General features: G+C 51.2%; 1 protein-coding gene across 1 annotated transcript in view; it reads right to left on the reverse strand.

Annotated features, from left to right (window-relative positions):
• Positions 1–270: 270 nt before the first annotated feature.
• The window catches only part of LOC142301742 (granzyme A-like), a 36,106-nt gene continuing 17,411 nt past the window's right edge, over positions 271–18,965 (reverse strand). The window contains exons 3-5 of the mRNA XM_075342764.1: positions 2,753–2,897; positions 1,904–2,164; positions 271–705 (exon numbers count right to left, since the gene is read on the reverse strand). Of these exons, the coding sequence (XP_075198879.1) occupies positions 547–705; positions 1,904–2,164; positions 2,753–2,897 (565 nt within the window). The 3' untranslated portion in view covers positions 271–546. The remainder of the gene's footprint in view (positions 706–1,903; positions 2,165–2,752; positions 2,898–18,965) is intronic.

Genomic DNA, 18,965 nt, shown 5'->3' on the forward strand with positions numbered 1-18,965 from the left:
AACCCCTTCTCATGTACAGCACCATGGAATCAATGGTGCTCTATAAATAAATAATAATAATAATAATAATATGCTGATAAAGGGTCTGTTAGGCAGGGATTAGCAATATGCACCCAGAACTGCTCCTGATTCTGTGTGCATATTGCACCTGACAGATTCCCTTTAAGTAAGACCTTATTTTACGTTATTTACCATGTGTCCACATTCTTAGTTTGATGTGCCAATTGGACCAGGATCTTGCAAATAATTTGTTACTGCTCCTTTTCTCCATCCATGTGACTTTTTTCAATCACTCATCTTTTTATTGTTCAAGAAATAGAAATGTAGCCTATGCGTAATATTCCCATGCAGCAAATCAGCAAATACAACAATATAGACAATGTTACAGGATATAAATTACATATCATTGTTTTTAAAGATATGATGAATTGCTCCTAATCACTGCGTTGTTTTCTATTTTGCAAAATGAAGCTTCTCTTTAATGGAAATTAACGATCAGTGCAAATTATAATCTATGCCAATAATTTTATTTATGTTCTTGAAGCTTTAGGAGTACTTAGAAATTGTGCTATTTATCCAATGGACATATTCCTTAGTTAGGCGGGTAAAGATGGATGAATCGTTGGGTTTTCCGCACACACTTTCCCCAAAAGAAGTGACTCCTCTAAACGAACCTTTGCAAATTAAAGGACCACCTGAGTCTCCCTGTAAAATAAGGAGTAGAAGTAATTACATTTTGATTAATAGATTCGTGTTAATATTTTATGTCTCAATGTGTAAAATATCTGGATAATAGGATTCCTAGGACACAAGGACGGTTGAAGGAGTAGGTAGAAAAGACATTCAGTGGCTCACAGCACATTGGTGGTCACATTTTTAGGTGCTTTAGGGCTAAATGTTCGATAGTAATCAGTGTTATTTTGCGGTTTGAGGGTTTTTTTTACTATTTTTTATGTTGAAAATGCTCCCCTCGGCTTACACTTGAGTGAGAGTCGCACAAAAAATGATTTTCACCTGTCTTCCATTCCCATGGTGTCCTCTTACCTGCTTCTTCTGGACCGCAGGCACATAGATCCCTCGGTGATTGCAGCCGGTACACGGGTCCGCTGCTGTTGTTGTCAGCACTTTACTTCACTTGAATGATTTGCGCTGCCTAAGTGAGGTAAAGCACTGACGACAGCGGCGGCCCCGTGTACCGGCTTCAATCACTGAGGGATCTACATGCCTGCGGTCCAGAAGAAGCAGGTAAGAGAACAACGTGGGAATGGAGGATAGGTGAGAATAATTTTTTTTTATGTGTATTTGAACAACAGGATAATAGGGGACAAGAATGGGACCAGTAAGAGGACAATGCTAAAGGATGGGGCACATTACTAAAGGGCCCATTACTACAGGGGACAATATGGGCACATTACTACAGGGGACAATATGGGCACATTACTACAGGGGACAATATGGGGACATTGCTACAGAGGACAATATGGGAACATTACTATAGGAAATAATATGGGCACATTACTACCAGTAGCTGCTGCATTTCCCACCCTAGGCTTATAGTCAAGTCAATAAGTCTTCCCAGTTTTGTTGTGGTAAAATTAGGTGCCTCGGCTTATACTCAAGCCGGCTTATACTCGAATGTATATGGTACATGGTTATAGGTCCATTTTGTGCAGTAAGGTGCTGTCAACATAGGGGTACCCAAAAGTGTTTGCAATGTTATAGAAGTATTCTCTAATAGAAGCATTGCCAGGGTAATATGTTGGAATATGTGGAATAATCTGTATGGTCAGATTTAGGACCAGTGTCACATGTAGATTTGGGTCTAATTTGTCCTTGCTGCGATAACAACCATACTACGAACAAAAAAGGAACAAGGAGTAAGACAGACAGAACTGACACTTACTGTACAGGTGTCTTGTCCCTTTGGCCCCACAATGGTGCATATTAAATTGTCGGTTATATCAACTTTCTTTTTCCAATGTTTCTGACATGCTTCTCTGTCCAGAACAGTGATATTCACTTCCCTCAGAAAGTCAGCATTATCTTGTCTTTCAGTCCATCCCCATCCAGCAGTTTCACAAACTGTTTGTGCTGCTGTGTCCTCAAATGTTTTCGGTAAAGGTAGCACAGCAACAGTTTTTCCAAGTTTTGCTGTACCTTTTAACTAGAAGTGAAATTATTTAACATATTACATTGTATGAAATATATCAAGTATATACCGTAGAACATTTGGAGGATTTGCATAACTTAGCGAAAACTGTATTTGTCAATTATCTAGGGACATCGGGGCATCGCCAAGTAATAGTGAGGACATCATGGGCTTACAGGAGTTGGTGAATCTCATTACAAACACTTCCAGATCTAATCTCACAGCAGTCAGTGTGTTCGGGAGGGTGAAAGCAGACAGCACTGTGAGATGAGATCTGGAATTATTTGTAATGATACATAACTCCACAGCTACTGTATAGAGATACAGCAGAGCTGAGTTGTGTATTAATACTAACACTTCCAGATCCCCCAGTTGAACTATAACATACATTATAATATAAAATTGGCAAGCTAATATCTCTGAAAAGGATAGGAGAAAATGAAATATAAAAACTGCATTTTGCTAAGCTTTGCAACCATTAACACACTCAAACTGGTGAAAGGTCCTTTTGTGATGGTTGTGTAGTATGATGTCATATACATATCCTATTATTTGTCTGATTACATGACTACTATATTCCATACAAAGCAGAATAAGTCTTACTTTCATCAGTCGAATGTCATTTTTCAAAGTTCCCCTGTTGTATTTTGGATGTGCGATAGTTCTAAAAATGCCAAACACTTGAGCCCCTTTTTCTTTGCCTTCAAATGAATGAGCCCCAAGACGAATAGATGTTTCACTCCCCCACCTAGAAATAGATAAGATTATTCAGTAGTATTATATGAAGACCTATGTATCTGTACAATAGATATGTCATGAATATACGACTTTAATGGGAGTGTCTGTAACCCCAAAACTTACATATAAAGCTAAGCATATCGTTATCCATAAAATGCACTTTATTTCCTATATTGATTAGGGATGGTCGGTGCACCCATTGCTTGGCTAAGTGGCTGAGTACACCAATGCTCCATCTCTATTGCTTGTCCTTTACAGGCAATGTTTACATTGCTCGTTCATGTGCCTGAAGTGTAGCGGAGCAGCTGCAACAGAAAGGAGATAAGGCTACATGCTGTGCCCCTCTGATGGGCTATGTACACATATTTTCGGGGTGATGTGTTGTGCATGGCAAAAAATGACTTCACGTGGATAGCCCTAGGGCCAATTAAGCTCTGTTTTACTGTTTAGATTATATATTTTTTTTTTACATGGATCGAATGTTTGCATGAAAAAAATTCACTATGCGCTATTCTCGTCCATACTTCGAATAAGAGTCGCCTGTTTAAATCTGTGGTTACACCAAAAAATGAAATCCTATACAGATCAACCATATACTATCCTTTTTTATGAATATCATTGTAGAGAGAGGGTGGCTGCCTCATCTAAATTATAGCTGGAGGATCGGTGCACTCAGTCACTCGGCCACGTCATCTGTGCACCAAGCACGCTAATCAACATATGGAAAACATTACATTTTTCTGGATAATGGAGCAGGTGATTTTAAATTTAAAGACAGTTTATATAGAAGCTATAATTCTTGCAAAGCAATATGCTTTGGTTTAAAGGGGTTCTCTGGTCTAAATGTATAAGTCTGCAGTCAGGCTATGTGACTGCAGACTTGTGAATCCTCACCTTGCATGCTTTGTGCGCTGTGAGGATTCGCCGATTTCAGAGCCATAAATGGCGGTCACCTGGCTGCGCGTATGCAATATGCATACTCCCCGCCAGAATCCAACGAAATGGGCTCAGCCTCGCTCAATACACTTGCATTGAGCAAGGCCATGCACATCTAGTCAGATTCTATAAAGGAGTATATATATTACATAATAGCATGACACATGACCGACGTTCCTGGCTCTGACACCAGCCAGTCCTAACAACGTACCATTGTGCATTTACTACAAAGTACTGTTTTCTACAACACCATGCTCATATCATCTATTGACTTGGTTGTGTGTCGCCCTGGGCAAGCCAGGGGTCACAGGTCACAACACCACCACACCCCACATCCCAGGTAGGCACACCTAAGCTGAACCAGAAATCCTTGTTGCCTTCCTCCAGAGGCTGGTGATTCACACCAGGGGGTGGGCCAGGCGGTTGGCTCCGCCCACCAAGGAGATCACAGCTCTGGAGGCAGGAAGTGCCAGGCAGTTTTAGCCCGGGCAGGGCAAGAGAGCAGTCAGCTCAGGGACGAGCTTGAGTAAACAACAGATAAGCTAAGTGCAAGCGAAGGAAAAGTGGAAAAGGAGAAAAGCAAGAAGTGGTGACAGCGCAGAGAGTGTGCAAAGCCTGAGGGCCCAGCTGTGTGTAGGGCCAGAACAGCAAGGTCAGCGACGGCGGTGACTGTCCGGAGGGGGACCGTTTGGAAGTTCCTGGAAGGACCCCGTTGGCTGTGTGCCCGGTGGTCTGGAGCAGTGTTCCGAAGGACAGTCAGCACCAGGGCAGGGGCCTCTCGGACCCCGGCAAGGCTAGGAGTCGCCAAATTTGCCGAATCCGTCAGTGAAGGGGACGTAGATTCCCCCAACAACCAAGTCCCAATTGAAGGCAACAGCCCAACCCGTACAACAGAGGCACCGCCACCGCAAGGGCACCAGTCTCTGAGGGCCAGCGCCTGCGGGCAAAGTGTAGTGCTCCTCCGGCCCAGCTTGAAGCCAGGGAGCGGGTTACCGGTGGGGACCCATCGCAACCAACCGTACATACAGGTGCAAGGAAGAGAGACATCACCGTCACCTACCGGGGAAGCAAAGCAGCCGTCTGTGGGACCGTCCTACCAGCCGTTTGGTTTACCGTACAAACTGTGTCCGTGTCTCAGGCTGAGTGAGTACCACAGTGCCGCAAGGCACCGCGCTGTCCCTGCGTCCCTGCGCCCACCAAGCCCTGCACCTCCCAAGCCATCACCGGGCCCCGGGATCACCAAGCCCTACCCACGGAGGGGCAACACAACACCTGGCTGCTCCCCATCACCATCCCCGGGGTCCCCGCATTAAGCAGCGGTGGTGCTACACATCACCACAACCGTGGGTGGCGTCACGGACATTATCCCAACATCCCTAAACCCCCTTTCACTCACGGGCGAGGAGTGTCGCTCGAGAAACCCCGGAATCCGGCCCACCGCTCGAGCCACCACTGAGCAGATGCCGGACCCGAGCAGAAGGGGTGAGCGCGGTGTGCTGACACCCTCCTCCCCGCCCGCGACAACTTGGCGTCACGAACAGGATCTTACCGCTCTGCCGTCTGGTAGAGGTGCGCCTTGTTACTGCCGGAGGGATCCGGCAGAAAAATTGCAGAAGCCGCCATCTTTGGCGCGAAAAGTTCCCGCTCGAGCGTCTTCTCGAGCAGTAGAGGCGCGAAGGCCAGAACCCCGCCCCGAGAGAGGAGGGGCCGGAAAGAGCTAAGGGGGACGCGATGGCGGCTGGCCGCATGTGAGCGCGGCTGTGGAAGCAGGGACGCCAGGACCCTGCGGCCATTTCTTGGTTCCTGGAAGAGGCCGCTGCTAAAGATGCTGAGTCCGACCAACAACACCGTGGTCCCCGCGCCCGGCATGGCGGCGTGGGTGGAAGTCCGGACCGCCCAGCTAAGCAGCCGCCTGCAGGTCCGCATGCAGCTCCTCCTGGAGGAGTGGGAGGCCGACATGGTGGAAGTGGTGGCTGCTATGTGGAGATGCGAGGTGGAGGAAGATTTGGAGGAACGGGTAAGAGACCCACGTCCCTGTATTCCCGAGGGATCGGCCGCTGCGGCTGAGGGGCCCGGCCTACACCCGTTCACCCTGCTGCCTCTCCCGCTACCCGCGTTAGCTGCTGCTGCCCCGCCACTAGGCCCGCTACCACCACCACCGGTAGCGGTACCCTGCCAATCTGCCCCGGCGGACGGACCTGCAGCAGAAGCTCATGACCACCCTGAACCGCTTCTATGGAAGAAACCAAAGGCTGAGGCCGTCAGCAAAGATGCACCGGAGGCACGGCGGGGATGCAGCTGCCTTGAGGCAGAGGAGACCATGTCACAGCGGGGTCCCTCATTACTGAAGGTGCCGGTCGTAGCCGACACGGAGGGACTCTGGCTGGGTCCGTCCCCCGCACACGCTGAACTGGAGCAAACAGAAAGTACTCCCGGCTGGGAGCGGCGGCAACAGCAGCTGCGCAGGGAGATCGATGCCCGAGAGGGGTGTAGAGCGGATGTGCATGCCCGCATGAATATGGAAGAAGATCGCCTGCAGCGAGCTACCCTTGGGGTCCAGAGCGGTGCACCATGTGAAGGTGGCACTAGAGCCCCACGAGTGAGAATGGACTGTTAAGCCGCAAAAGGGCAGCGGAAGCCCGCAGCACCGTCCCCGTTGGGACCACCACTGTTTGTTGTTTGAAACGTTTTGAAAAATGAGAAGATGATTATACCGAGTTTTCACCTGATTGTCTGCTGTGATTGAACCGGCCGGAGCCGGCACCGTTGTCCCCGTGGGGACCGTTTAAAATGCATGGGAACTATCCATGGACAAGCCCGTGAACTTGCAGGGCAACCACAGACGTTAGTGGCTTGTAAATATGTTGGTTACCGTTACCGTTTCCGCAATGCCGCCTCCGGAGAGGCAGGTTGGAGGGAGGGCCCTGAGCAGAGTAGGCCAGGGCCCAGCCACCAAAGGAACCGGTGGCTACCCTCTGGAGGGAAGGACAGATCCCGCTCGGGTACCGTGTGCTGGACTGTGGGTCAAGGGGTGCTGCCTGGGTTTTAGGGGCGTGTACAATATAGACACTGCACTCTCTATTCAAAAAACGAGGTATATAAAGACCAACAAATTCGTTTTTGTTCAAAAGGTTTTTTTGTTTTTTTATTTTTTAATTTTTCAATGCTATAAGAAAATAGAAAAGTGGTAATAATACATATGGTGGGACGTTTCGGCCATAACACTGGCCTTCTTCACGCCGTATTACACTCCATAGAAGTGGGGGGAACTAGTTTCCAATAGGTGAAAGGAGTGTGTACAGAGAAAATTAGAGTAGGGGAACACCCTAGGTATTGTTTTTCTATTGGTCACGGGAGGCAATTCCTGGTGGATAAAGAATCTCAGGGTGTAATTGCTCTGGAGAGGTCTAATGGGTACATCAGCGGAACATTTAAGATTATGGTTTCTTGTGATATTGCATAACCTTAATCCAGTAATTGTTGGAATAGTGTAGAGACCTATTCTGGATGTAATGTTTTCAGTTACGGTGTCACGTTTTATGTCCTTTTTGGACTCCACATGTGAAGTACAACTATTAGCATGTATTGTAATAGTCTTTGCAATGTGTAGTTCCTTTAAGCCGTCCAGACGGCTTAAAGGAACTACACATTGCAAAGACTATTACAATACATGCTAATAGTTGTACTTCACATGTGGAGTCCAAAAAGGACATAAAACGTGACACCGTAACTGAAAACATTACATCCAGAATAGGTCTCTACACTATTCCAACAATTACTGGATTAAGGTTATGCAATATCACAAGAAACCATAATCTTAAATGTTCCGCTGATGTACCCATTAGACCTCTCCAGAGCAATTACACCCTGAGATTCTTTATCCACCAGGAATTGCCTCCCGTGACCAATAGAAAAACAATACCTAGGGTGTTCCCCTACTCTAATTTTCTCTGTACACACTCCTTTCACCTATTGGAAACTAGTTCCCCCCACTTCTATGGAGTGTAATACGGCGTGAAGAAGGCCAGTGTTATGGCCGAAACGTCCCACCATATGTATTATTACCACTTTTCTATTTTCTTATAGCATTGAAAAATTAAAAAATAAAAAAACAAAAAAACCTTTTGAACAAAAACGAATTTGTTGGTCTTTATATACCTCGTTTTTTGAATAGAGAGTGCAGTGTCTATATTGTACATGATAGTCTGGACCCTGGTCCACTCACTAGCACCTCCAAACTCACCAATAGCTGAGTGCACACCATATATTTCTAGTTTGGGTTTTAGGGGCAGCATCAGCGCCAGGTTACTTGGGTGGGAGAGAGCGGAAACCGTAACCGTAAACCGTTGCAACGTTAAAAGTAAATGTGCCTCCCGTCTTGTGAAGAATTTATTAAAAATGTTATGCATGTTTGTTTAACCCTGTTATCCCCTTTTAACAGAAAAATAAAACCGGTGTAGGACGGCAGCCCGCGGACGGTCTGCATTTTGCTAAGGGGGAATGTGTCGCCCTGGGCAAGCCAGGGGTCACAGGTCACAACACCACCACACCCCACATCCCAGGTAGGCACACCTAAGCTGAACCAGAAATCCTTGTTGCCTTCCTCCAGAGGCTGGTGATTCACACCTGGGGGTGGGCCAGGCGGCTGGCTCCGCCCACCAAGGAGATCACAGCTCTGGAGGCAGGAAGTGCCAGGCAGTTTTAGCCCGGGCAGGGCAAGAGAGCAGTCAGCTCAGGGACGAGCTTGAGTAAACAACAGATAAGCTAAGTGCAAGCGAAGGAAAAGTGGAAAAGGAGGAAAGCAAGAAGTGGTGACAGCGCAGAGAGTGTGCAAAGCCTGAGGGCCCAGCTGTGTGTAGGGCCAGAACAGCAAGGTCAGCGACGGCGGTGACTGTCCGGAGGGGGACCGTTTGGAAGTTCCTGGAAGGACCCCGTTGGCTGTGTGCCTGGTGGTCTGGAGCAGTGTTCCGAAGGACAGTCAGCACCAGGGCAGGGGCCTCTCGGACCCCGGCAAGGCTAGGAGTCACCAAATTTGCCGAATCCGTCAGTGAAGGGGACGTAGATTCCCCCAACAACCAAGTCCCGATTGAAGGCAACAGCCCAACCCGTACAACAGAGGCACCGCCACCGCCAGGGCACCAGTCTCTGAGGGCCAGCGCCTGCGGGCAAAGTGTAGTGCTCCTCCGGCCCAGCTTGAAGCCAGGGAGCGGGTTACCGGTGGGGACCCATCGCAACCAACCGTACATACAGGTGCAAGGAAGAGAGACATCACCGTCACCTACCGGGGAAGCAAAGCAGCCGTCTGTGGGACCGTCCTACCAGCCGTTTGGTTTACCGTACAAACTGTGTCCGTGTCTCAGGCTGAGTGAGTACCACAGTGCCGCAAGGCACCGCGCTGTCCCTGCGTCCCTGCGCCCACCAAGCCCTGCACCTCCCAAGCCATCACCGGGCCCCGGGATCACCAACCCCTACCCACGGAGGGGCAACACAACACCTGGCTGCTCCCCATCACCATCCCCGGTATCCCCGCATTAAGCAGCGGTGGTGCTACACATCACCACAACCGTGGGTGGCGTCACGGACATTATCCCAACATCCCTAAACCCCCTTTCACTCACGGGCGAGGAGTGTCGCTCGAGAAACCCCGGGATCCGGCCCACCGCTCGAGCCACCACTGAGCAGCTGCCGGACCCGAGCAGAAGGGGTGAGCGCGGTGTGCTGACACCCTCCTCCCCGCCCGCGACAGTTGCCTCTCTTGTGCAGGGCAGAGTGCGACGAAACAATAGACAACCGTGGCACAACAACCTCACTGAGAAGATTCGACAAGTATCCAGGATTGCGGAGCAACGCTGAAAGAAAATGCACTCCCAAGATGATTGCCACTTCACCACATTCAAACAAGGAACTTTCACACTCAAGTTGGCCCTCACCTCTGCTAAACAGGAATACTTCACATGCCTCGTATCTTCTTTATTCCACAACCCCAAACAGCTATTCCACACTTCAACTTCCTCCTCCATTCCATATCACTGCCCCCCACCGATCTTTCTCATCTCTGTAGAAGACTTTGCTGCAGTTTTAAAAACAAGATTGCCCAAACAAAAAAGTCTTTACTGCATAACCACCACAACACCATCATATAACAGAACACAGCCTCTGCCCCATAACTCTCCTCTCCACCATGACGCATCTATAAGGGATAAGCAGGTTATCCTGCAGAAACACCCCCCGTACTATATCTCCCTAAATAAAGACGAGAACCACGACTTTATTGCAGGAATGGCCACAGTTTTATTTTACCGTATATATGTATACCAAAACTCGTGGCCCAACATGCCACTCAATTGTTCAACTTAACCTTATACATATATACCCGTATAACCAGAAACACCGATAGATCCGTCCGAGAGGCAAACCATCATTCCTAACCCCCCGGCCGTAACCTCCAAACCGGCCCAGAGGACCACCTCGGCCGTGATCACCCGGCCCAAGGTGAGGGGTAACAACGTTCCATCGTTAATTACCCCTACCCAGAACCTGCGGGACCTCCGCCCACAAGTTCCCATCCACTCCGAAGCCACTCCCCTTGAGCGACTTCGTACCAAACAACCGACTGTCGGTACTCCCAACCTCTCAGACGGACCTATCACCACGCTGTGACAACAATAGATTAGCAACTCAACCTTGTATTCACCTTTATTCCTTTTTTTTTTTTTTTTTTTATAAATTTTTTTTTTTTTTTGAAAAAACCATCACCGTTTCACTTTGTTTTTTTTTTTTTTTTTTTTTTTTTTTTTTTATTTTTATAAACATATACATAAAAATTATATATCAGGGCGGGCGGGTGGGACACAGAGATCAAGCGACGAAAGGGGAGGTGATCAGTACACCCCCCTCTCTTATACCTCTCACAACACCCCACCCCATCCTTGCTCCCCCCCAATCCCCTTACAGCTCCCTTCTACCAATCCTGTACTCCCACTTATCCCCCATCCCATGCAAACCCATTAACCCTTTCATAACCTTGCACCCTCCCGATCGTCATGGGGTCCATTCACCCCTATGGGGCTCACTGCCCTTCTTGACGCATCTATAAGGGATAAGCAGGTTATCCTGCAGAAACACCCCCCGTACTATATCTCCCTAAATAAAGACGAGAACCACGACTTTATTGCAGGAATGGCCACAGTTTTATTTTACCGTATATATGTATACCAAAACTCGTGGCCCAACATGCCACTCAATTGTTCAACTTAACCTTATACATATATACCCGTATAACCAGAAACACCGATAGATCCGTCCGAGAGGCAAACCATCATTCCTAACCCCCCGGCCGTAACCTCCAAACCGGCCCAGAGGACCACCTCGGCCGTGATCACCCGGCCCAAGGTGAGGGGTAACAACGTTCCATCGTTAATTACCCCTACCCAGAACCTGCGGGACCTCCGCCCACAAGTTCCCATCCACTCCGAAGCCACTCCCCTTGAGCGACTTCGTACCAAACAACCGACTGTCGGTACTCCCAACCTCTCAGACGGACCTATCACCCCGCCACAGGCCGGCCAAGTGACACCCTTACTTGGCCCGAGCCCCCCACACCCCCAGTGCTTGCTCTAGGCCATCCCTCAAACCCAACATCCATAAATCCAGACCCACATCAGTCAGATGAACCCCATCTCTCCTCAGATACTGCTCCGTGGACTCCTCCAATTCTCTATGCCGCACCACCAACCCCCCATTTCTCGCCACAAACCTGCCAATAGCCCGGTTCAGCTTGCTCCGGGCCCTATTAATACGGTCTACCGACCTCCCAAAACGCCACTGCGTCCGAGCTATAATGTCCGACCAAACGATAACTATGCCCGGGAACGCCCTCCACAAATGCAACAGGTCCAGCTTAATATCCCTTTTCAATTCCCTCGCCGACCTCACTCCCAAATCGTTCCCCCCCACATGCAAAATTAACACATCAGGGACCCGATCCATCCGGCTATAATAAGCCACCTCAGGGCGCACTCTACCCCAGGTCATGCCCCGAATTCCGAGCCACTTTACTCGAGCTTCCGACACCGACACTCCAAGCTGCCGTCACGTCGCACATCCGCCCGTAACGCTCCCCAATACACATAGGAGTGCCCGAGGATCCACACAAGACATGGACCTAAAATACAAAGACCACGAATAAAAACAGCAACAGAACAAGAAATTGCCCCAAAAAACCGGCATCAAACACCAACCTTGAATCCCCCACCCCTGACCATCACCTGACCAAGTGAGGCCTAATGTACAAACGGAACCTGGAAGACTCCCACCTCCCAATCCGCCGGATACAGTCCTCACTCAAACCCCACCTGGCGGCCTCCGTTTCCGCCCCAATCCGGAAAGAGTGAGACCCGTACTCACGTGGCTCCTCCCCCACCCTTGCTAGAGCCATCTTCAGCACCGCATTGAATTGATACCGCGACAAAGCCAATCCGTCCGCATGTCTAAGAAAAACACCAGGGTAACTGCCGCGCACTTTTAAAAACTCTGACACATGTAACACTGGGCACAACTGGTGCCCCGATAAAGCGAACAACACTACTAAGCGCCCCCGGCCCCTCTGATCCGTCTTAGAAAAGCGAAGCCGACATTCCACTCCATCCTCCCCCAGCATTACATCACCCAACAGCAAACCACCCATCGCTTGCTTAGTCGGGCTGACCAATTCGCCAATACGAAAGGCCCCAAAAAACGCCAGTACAAAAGCTACCGAAAACAACACCCGCTCATAAGGAGACGAACATAACTCCCCTAAACACCCCACTAAACGCACCAACAATGGCAATGACACCGGCCGCCTAGAGTCACGCGACTGAGCCCCTTTCCAAAAACCCTTCATTGCCTGTCGCACCAGAAAATCCTTAGTTGCGTCCCGAACCCCTTGCATCTGGAACAAAAAGGCCAACGCCGCCAACTTGCAACCAATCACCGAAACCGACCTGCCTTCCGAAAAATCCCCACTTATTAACATCAGTACCCCCAATACTCGACCCTTGTAACCCGACTCCATGAACTCCCTACTTTCCAACTCTGCCCATTCCTTCCACACCGCCTGATATCGGCACCAAGTAGCCTCAGACACCGATCTCCGAATTCCCTCAAATGCTATACCGATGCCAGGTCCCACAGCCAGTTCGGGCAAGGTTCTCCCTCCGCGTCCGCTTCCGGCACCAGCTTCCTGAACCTGCAAAACTGAAACCGTGATAGCGCATCAGCCACCTCGTTGTGAATCCCAGGCACATGCCGAGCCACCACGCAAATGTTTAACTCCAAGCAACGCAACACGAGATGCCTTAAATACCCCACAACCGGCGGGGATTTTGCCGACAGTGCGTTGATGGAATGCACCACCGCCATGTTGTCACAATGCATGCAAACCCTTCTTCCAGCAAAAACAGGGCCCCACAACTCCACCGCCACAATAATGGGAAACAATTCCAACAGCGCCAAATTCCTCACCAAACCTGCTTCCACCCAACGCTGCGGCCACTTTCCCACGCACCAGCGCGTTTGAAAAATTGCACCAAAACCCGTCGCCCCAGCAGCATCAGTGTACAATTCCAGCTGGCTATTGGACACTGCCTTGCTCATCCAAAGGGTCCGACCGTTGTACCGGTCCAAGAACTCCTCCCACACCAACAAATCCCCTTTCATCATTTTTGTCACTCGGACAAAGTGATTTGGAGCTTTTACCCCCGCGGTTGCGCCCGCCAGTCTCCTATTAAATATCCGCCCCATCGGCATAATGCGACAAGCGAAATTCAATTTTCCGAGCACTGACTGCAACTCGCGCAACCGCACCTTCTTGGCCTGAGACAAAAACCGCACCGACGCCTTCAAATCCAACAGCTTCCCCTCCGGCAACCGGCATTCCATTGCCAGTGTATCAATTTCGATACCTAAGAAACATAAAACCGTCACCGGCCCTTCTGTTTTGTCTTTTGCCAACGGAATACCCAGGCTACGCGCGATCCGCTCTAACGTGAACAACAACAAGGAGCAAACCGAAGAGGCCGCCGGACCCACGCAAAAGAAGTCATCCAAATAGTGAATCACCGAATGGACTCCTGTCACCTCCTTGACTACCCATTCCACAAACGTACTGAATGCCTCAAAATAAGCACACGAAATGGAACAGCCCATCGGCAAGCAACGATCCACATAGTATTCACCATCCCACATACACCCCAAGAGATGAAAGCTCTCTGGATGCACCGGGAGTAAACGAAAAGCTGCTTCCACATCCGCCTTAGCCATCAGGGCCCCCCGCCCCGCTACCCTTACCAGCTCCAAGGCCCTATCGAACGATACATAACATACCGCCGACAATTCCGGTGATATCCCATCATTCACCGACAATCCCGCCGGATAAGATAAATGATGAATGAGCCGAAATTTGTTCGGCTCCTTCTTAGGAACCACCCCAAGGGGGGAAATCCGTAAATTGGAGAATGGCGGGTCCTGGAATGGGCCCGACATCCTTCCCAACTCCACCTCCTTCTGCAGCTTTTCCTTCACCACCGCCGGATGTTCTTTTGCGGACCTCAGGTTTCCCGGGCGAAACACCGGCGCCTCAGATTCAAACGGAATCCGAAAGCCCTCCGTAAAACCCCGTTCCAACAACTCCGCCGCCCGAACATCCGGGTATCTACTTAAATAGGGAAGCATCGCCTCGACCCTCACTGGCGTCCTCCCTTTTTCCAGACCCATCCCCCGCCTTTCCTTTCCCTTTCTTGAAACACCTGGCCAGAGGGTGGGACCCTCCACATCCAGAACACTCGTGTTTGAACCGACAAGAGGCCCCGAACTTACACTGTCCCTCGTTATACTGCCAACAAGCTCCCTTTTTCTGTCCAGCCGAGGACCCGCCGCTCGCACCCGGGCTCCCGGCACCCCCTCGAAAGGGCTGAACCGGCGCCGTCATTAACCGCATCCACAAAGAAATATCCTTGTGGCCCCACTGGACTCCCGGCCGCAGAGCCTTCCGTTGCCGGAACTGCTCATCATATCTCAACCACCCTAAACCGCCATATACTCTATACGCTTCCCCTATCGCATCCATATATCCAAATAAGGCGGAACAATGCTCCGGCTCCTTTTCCCCGATCACGCTGGCTAAGATCGCAAAGGCCTGTAGCCAGTTAGTAAACGTCCTCGGGATCAACCTATACCTCCGTTTTTCCTCATCCTCCTTCTCCTTTTTTGTATCACTGGGCTTTACCTTATCCAAATTAAACTTTTCCAAGGGAAGCAGGGAAAAAATTTCCACATACTCCCCTTTCCAAATCTTTTCCCTCACCTCCTTTTTCAAATGAACCCCTAACTGACCTTCAAAACACACATAAATTTCACTCCTCGCCCTATCATCCAAGCGCACAACCTCATCCTCCTTTTCTTTTTCCTTTTCCGCCTCCTTACTTGCGCCCCCGGAAGCCGCCCCACCTGCCTCCTGTCCCGTACCTGCCGCCGAGGTCGGGTCCCCCGCCGCAACCTCGCGCACCGGCGCCTCTGTCCGCACCACCTCCGTGGGGCCCACCCACGCCCCCACCGGAGCCCCAGGCCCAGTCCGACTAACCCGTTCCGCAGACAACCCCTGCAACACCCCCATAAGCTGCCCCCAAAACTCCGGACCTGGTAAACCAGACTGCCCGACCGCACTCGCCCCCAGCGCAACGCGTCCCGCGACGGAACCCCCGCCCCCGCTCGCGCTACCCACAGCATGAAACATTTCTGTTGTCTGCTCACCAGCCTGCCGTTGCGCCGACCCCGGAACAGCCGTGCCACGATCTTCCTGCTGCCGCTCCGTCCGACCCGCCGCTGCTCCTTCTTCCTCGCTGGAGTCAGATGCGCTGCCGAAATCCTCAGGGGGGACCAGCGAGGGGACAGCCCGCACCTGGCGGCCGTCGACCCCCACGGTCACCGCACCCTGCTCGTCCGGGCGACTCCTGCTTGACCTCTTCCGTTTCTCCCGCCGTGGCGCCCTGCCGCCGTCTTTCCTCGCTGTAGTCGTGCCATCCTGCTGCGCCGCCACTTCTCCTGCCGTCCTCAGAGGGCTCTCTCCCTGCCGACTGCAGGAAGGCCGTGCCGAGCTTGCTCCTCGCCGGGACCCTCCCCCAGCACGCTCCTCGCCGGGGGGGACCGTGACTACCGATCTCCTCTGTGCCTGCGGGCCACCGTACCCCTCCTCCGATCTCCTGACCTCGCCGCGCGCATCCGCTCCCGTCCTCCGTCCTGTAGCTCTCCCCTGCGGCCTGCAGGGAGTCTCCTCCGGCAATCCGGCACGCCGAGCGCCACCCCCAGCCGGCACATCACTGGGGGCTGCCGTCATCCATGCTCCGGTCCGATGCTGCGCAGGCCGCGGACCGGAAGTGGGCCTCGCCGAGGCTCCGCCCACCCCCGACCCACGGGATCTCCGACGCGGATTCCTCCCGGTGGCCGGCTGCTCCCCTAGGTGAGTGGAAGGGCTCCGCCGCTGCTCCGGAGGGTCCCCGCAGGGGCTCCTTGATCGTATTCTCCCCCTCCCGCTGGGGGAGTAGCGCTCCGGCGGTCGCGCCCGCCGAGCACGTAGCATCGGCCCGGGCGCTGGAACAGCAGGCGGCGCCGCTCCAGCCCCACAGACCGCTGCCAGCTGCTGCCTCAGGGCATCCACTCCTAATACCTCGGAGGCCCCCCGCACCATCTCCAGCAGTTCAGCAAGGGCAGCCATGGCAGGAGGCAGCAGTACGTCCTGGGACACAGAGATCAAGCGACGAAAGGGGAGGTGATCAGTACACCCCCCTCTCTTATACCTCTCACAACACCCCACCCCATCCTTGCTCCCCCCCAATCCCCTTACAGCTCCCTTCTACCAATCCTGTACTCCCACTTATCCCCCATCCCATGCAAACCCATTAACCCTTTCCTAACCTTGCACCCTCCCGATCGTCATGGGGTCCATTCACCCCTATGGGGCTCACTGCCCTTCTTTACTGAAGGAAAGTTTACTTAACTCAGCAAATTGCACCTCAATACTTCTGCACTTGACACCATGCCACATCCTCCCCAATCTCACTATCACACGTATCCCAGCCCTAAACCATCATTAACTAATGGTACCTTCCCTTCTGCTTTCAAACATGCCAAGATCATACCAAGCCTAAAAAAGCCATCCTTTGACCTGACCTCTACATATAGCTAGTGTCCCATGTCACTACTCCCATTGCCTCCAAACTCTTCATGCAGTATGTTAATAGTGAACTTTCTTTCCAGCTCTCATCTAACTCACTGACAACCTACAATCCATCTATCGTCCCTACCATTCCACCAAAACTGCCCTAACCAAAATTACTTACTGCCACAGAAAACGAACATTTCTAGACTTGTCCTGTGCCTTCGATAGCCGACCACTCCTCCTACTACAGATCTTCTCTTGTCTTGACGTCAAAGACCTTGCCTTTTCAAGGCTCTAATCATACCTTTCTAACTGCATTTTTAGCTTCTCCTATTCCCATGCTACCTCCTCATCCCATCCTCTCTCTGTTGATGTCCCTCAAGGCTCTTTCTTGGAACCTCTACTCTTCTCCATCTATACCTTTTGCCTAGGATGACTCATAAAGTCCCATGGCTTCCAGTACCATCTATACGCTTGGAGGAGGTGGACTTGGCCCTGTACTGGTTTTGCTATGTGTTCTATATGTTATACCAATTGTATTGTATATGTTAATATTTAATGCTGCTAGCTAAGTGCAGGTTCCAGATGCAGTAGAGTGGTACTGCTGCCAACAGACATCACCTAGTGAAGAAGAATGGAAAAGATAGGGTTAAGGGGGAAGTGACAGATGCGGGAAGGAGGATGGTAGGGAGGTCTCGAGAAGGGACAGTAGAGTAGAGGGTTCAAATGAGATAAGACATAGCCTTGGTGTTAGGGCAAATCAGGGAGCCCTGAGGTAACCTATAGAGGTCCTGAGCCTACGGCTCACCCTGGTGGGCTTAGAGAGTCGTCTGGCTAGAGAGCCATTGGGGTTCAGCATTGGATGCAGGTGTGAGGATGTGGGTTAAAGAAGACACAGCCTCTGGAGCTTGAGAACGAGGGCCAAGATAGCGGGGGGGAGGGAGGATGGGGAGGACAGGTCAAGGAGCAGTACCCCACACTAAGCTAAAGAAAGGGAAAGAAGGTCATGTCTTTCATAATGGTGTGAAGAATAAAGGTGAACGCCTCCTTTTTCGGCCATCTTTGTCCTCCTTCTTCTGAAGCCTGGGTGCATGACGCGTCCTACATCATGCACACTAGCCGGCATTGAAGTCCTGCACAGGCGCACTACAATACTTTGATCTTCGATGCTCGGGGCAGATCAAAGTGCGCCTGTTAGTGTGCCGGTTAGTGTGCATGATGTAGTACGCGTCAAGGACCCAGGCTTCAGAAGAAGGAGGACAAAGATGGCCAAAGGAGGAGGTGCCGGACCCGGAGAACGGAGACACCCATCTGACCAGTCTGCACCGCATCACCCATTAGGTGAATATTATAAAGTGATTTTTACGTTCTACACAGCGGTCTGGTGTTACGTCGCCACCGGAGTCTGCTCCAGCGACTTCTCCTCCAACCGCCAGGCGACGCCGTGTTCCTGCCATGCATGGTGCTGGTGATGGGAGAGGAGTCGATGCTAGCGGCACCGGTGGGCGCAGGCTCCGATCATCCACTGGGCTGGGTTATCTTGGGATCTGCAGTACAACTGGCTGACTGTGGGTGGCGTGTGCCTTCCGGCTGAAGTTGCCAACGTTCAGCTACAGCCAATGGGAAGGCACCACACTCTTCTTAGTTCCCCCTCCTGTCTGCTGACCTCTGCCAGAGATAGTTCTGATTTCCTGGCTCCTGGTCCGCCCTATTCTGTTTTGTGATTCATGTGTGCTGACTTCTGCGTGTTTTCTGACTACCCTTCTGCCTGCTGTTTTTGTACCTCGCTGTCCGATCCGGATTTGACCTCTGCTACGTTTTCTGATTACGTCCTTGTCTGACGATTCTGTCCCTGTTCTTCTATTCCTGGTTTGACCCTGCCTGACGACTACTCTCATCGGACTGCTGCCTTCCACAGGTAGTGATCTCCAGGGCCCTGTGTAATTC

Source organism: Anomaloglossus baeobatrachus, chromosome 1 (genome assembly GCF_048569485.1).
Source record: "Anomaloglossus baeobatrachus isolate aAnoBae1 chromosome 1, aAnoBae1.hap1, whole genome shotgun sequence".
NCBI lineage: Eukaryota > Metazoa > Chordata > Amphibia > Anura > Aromobatidae > Anomaloglossus > Anomaloglossus baeobatrachus.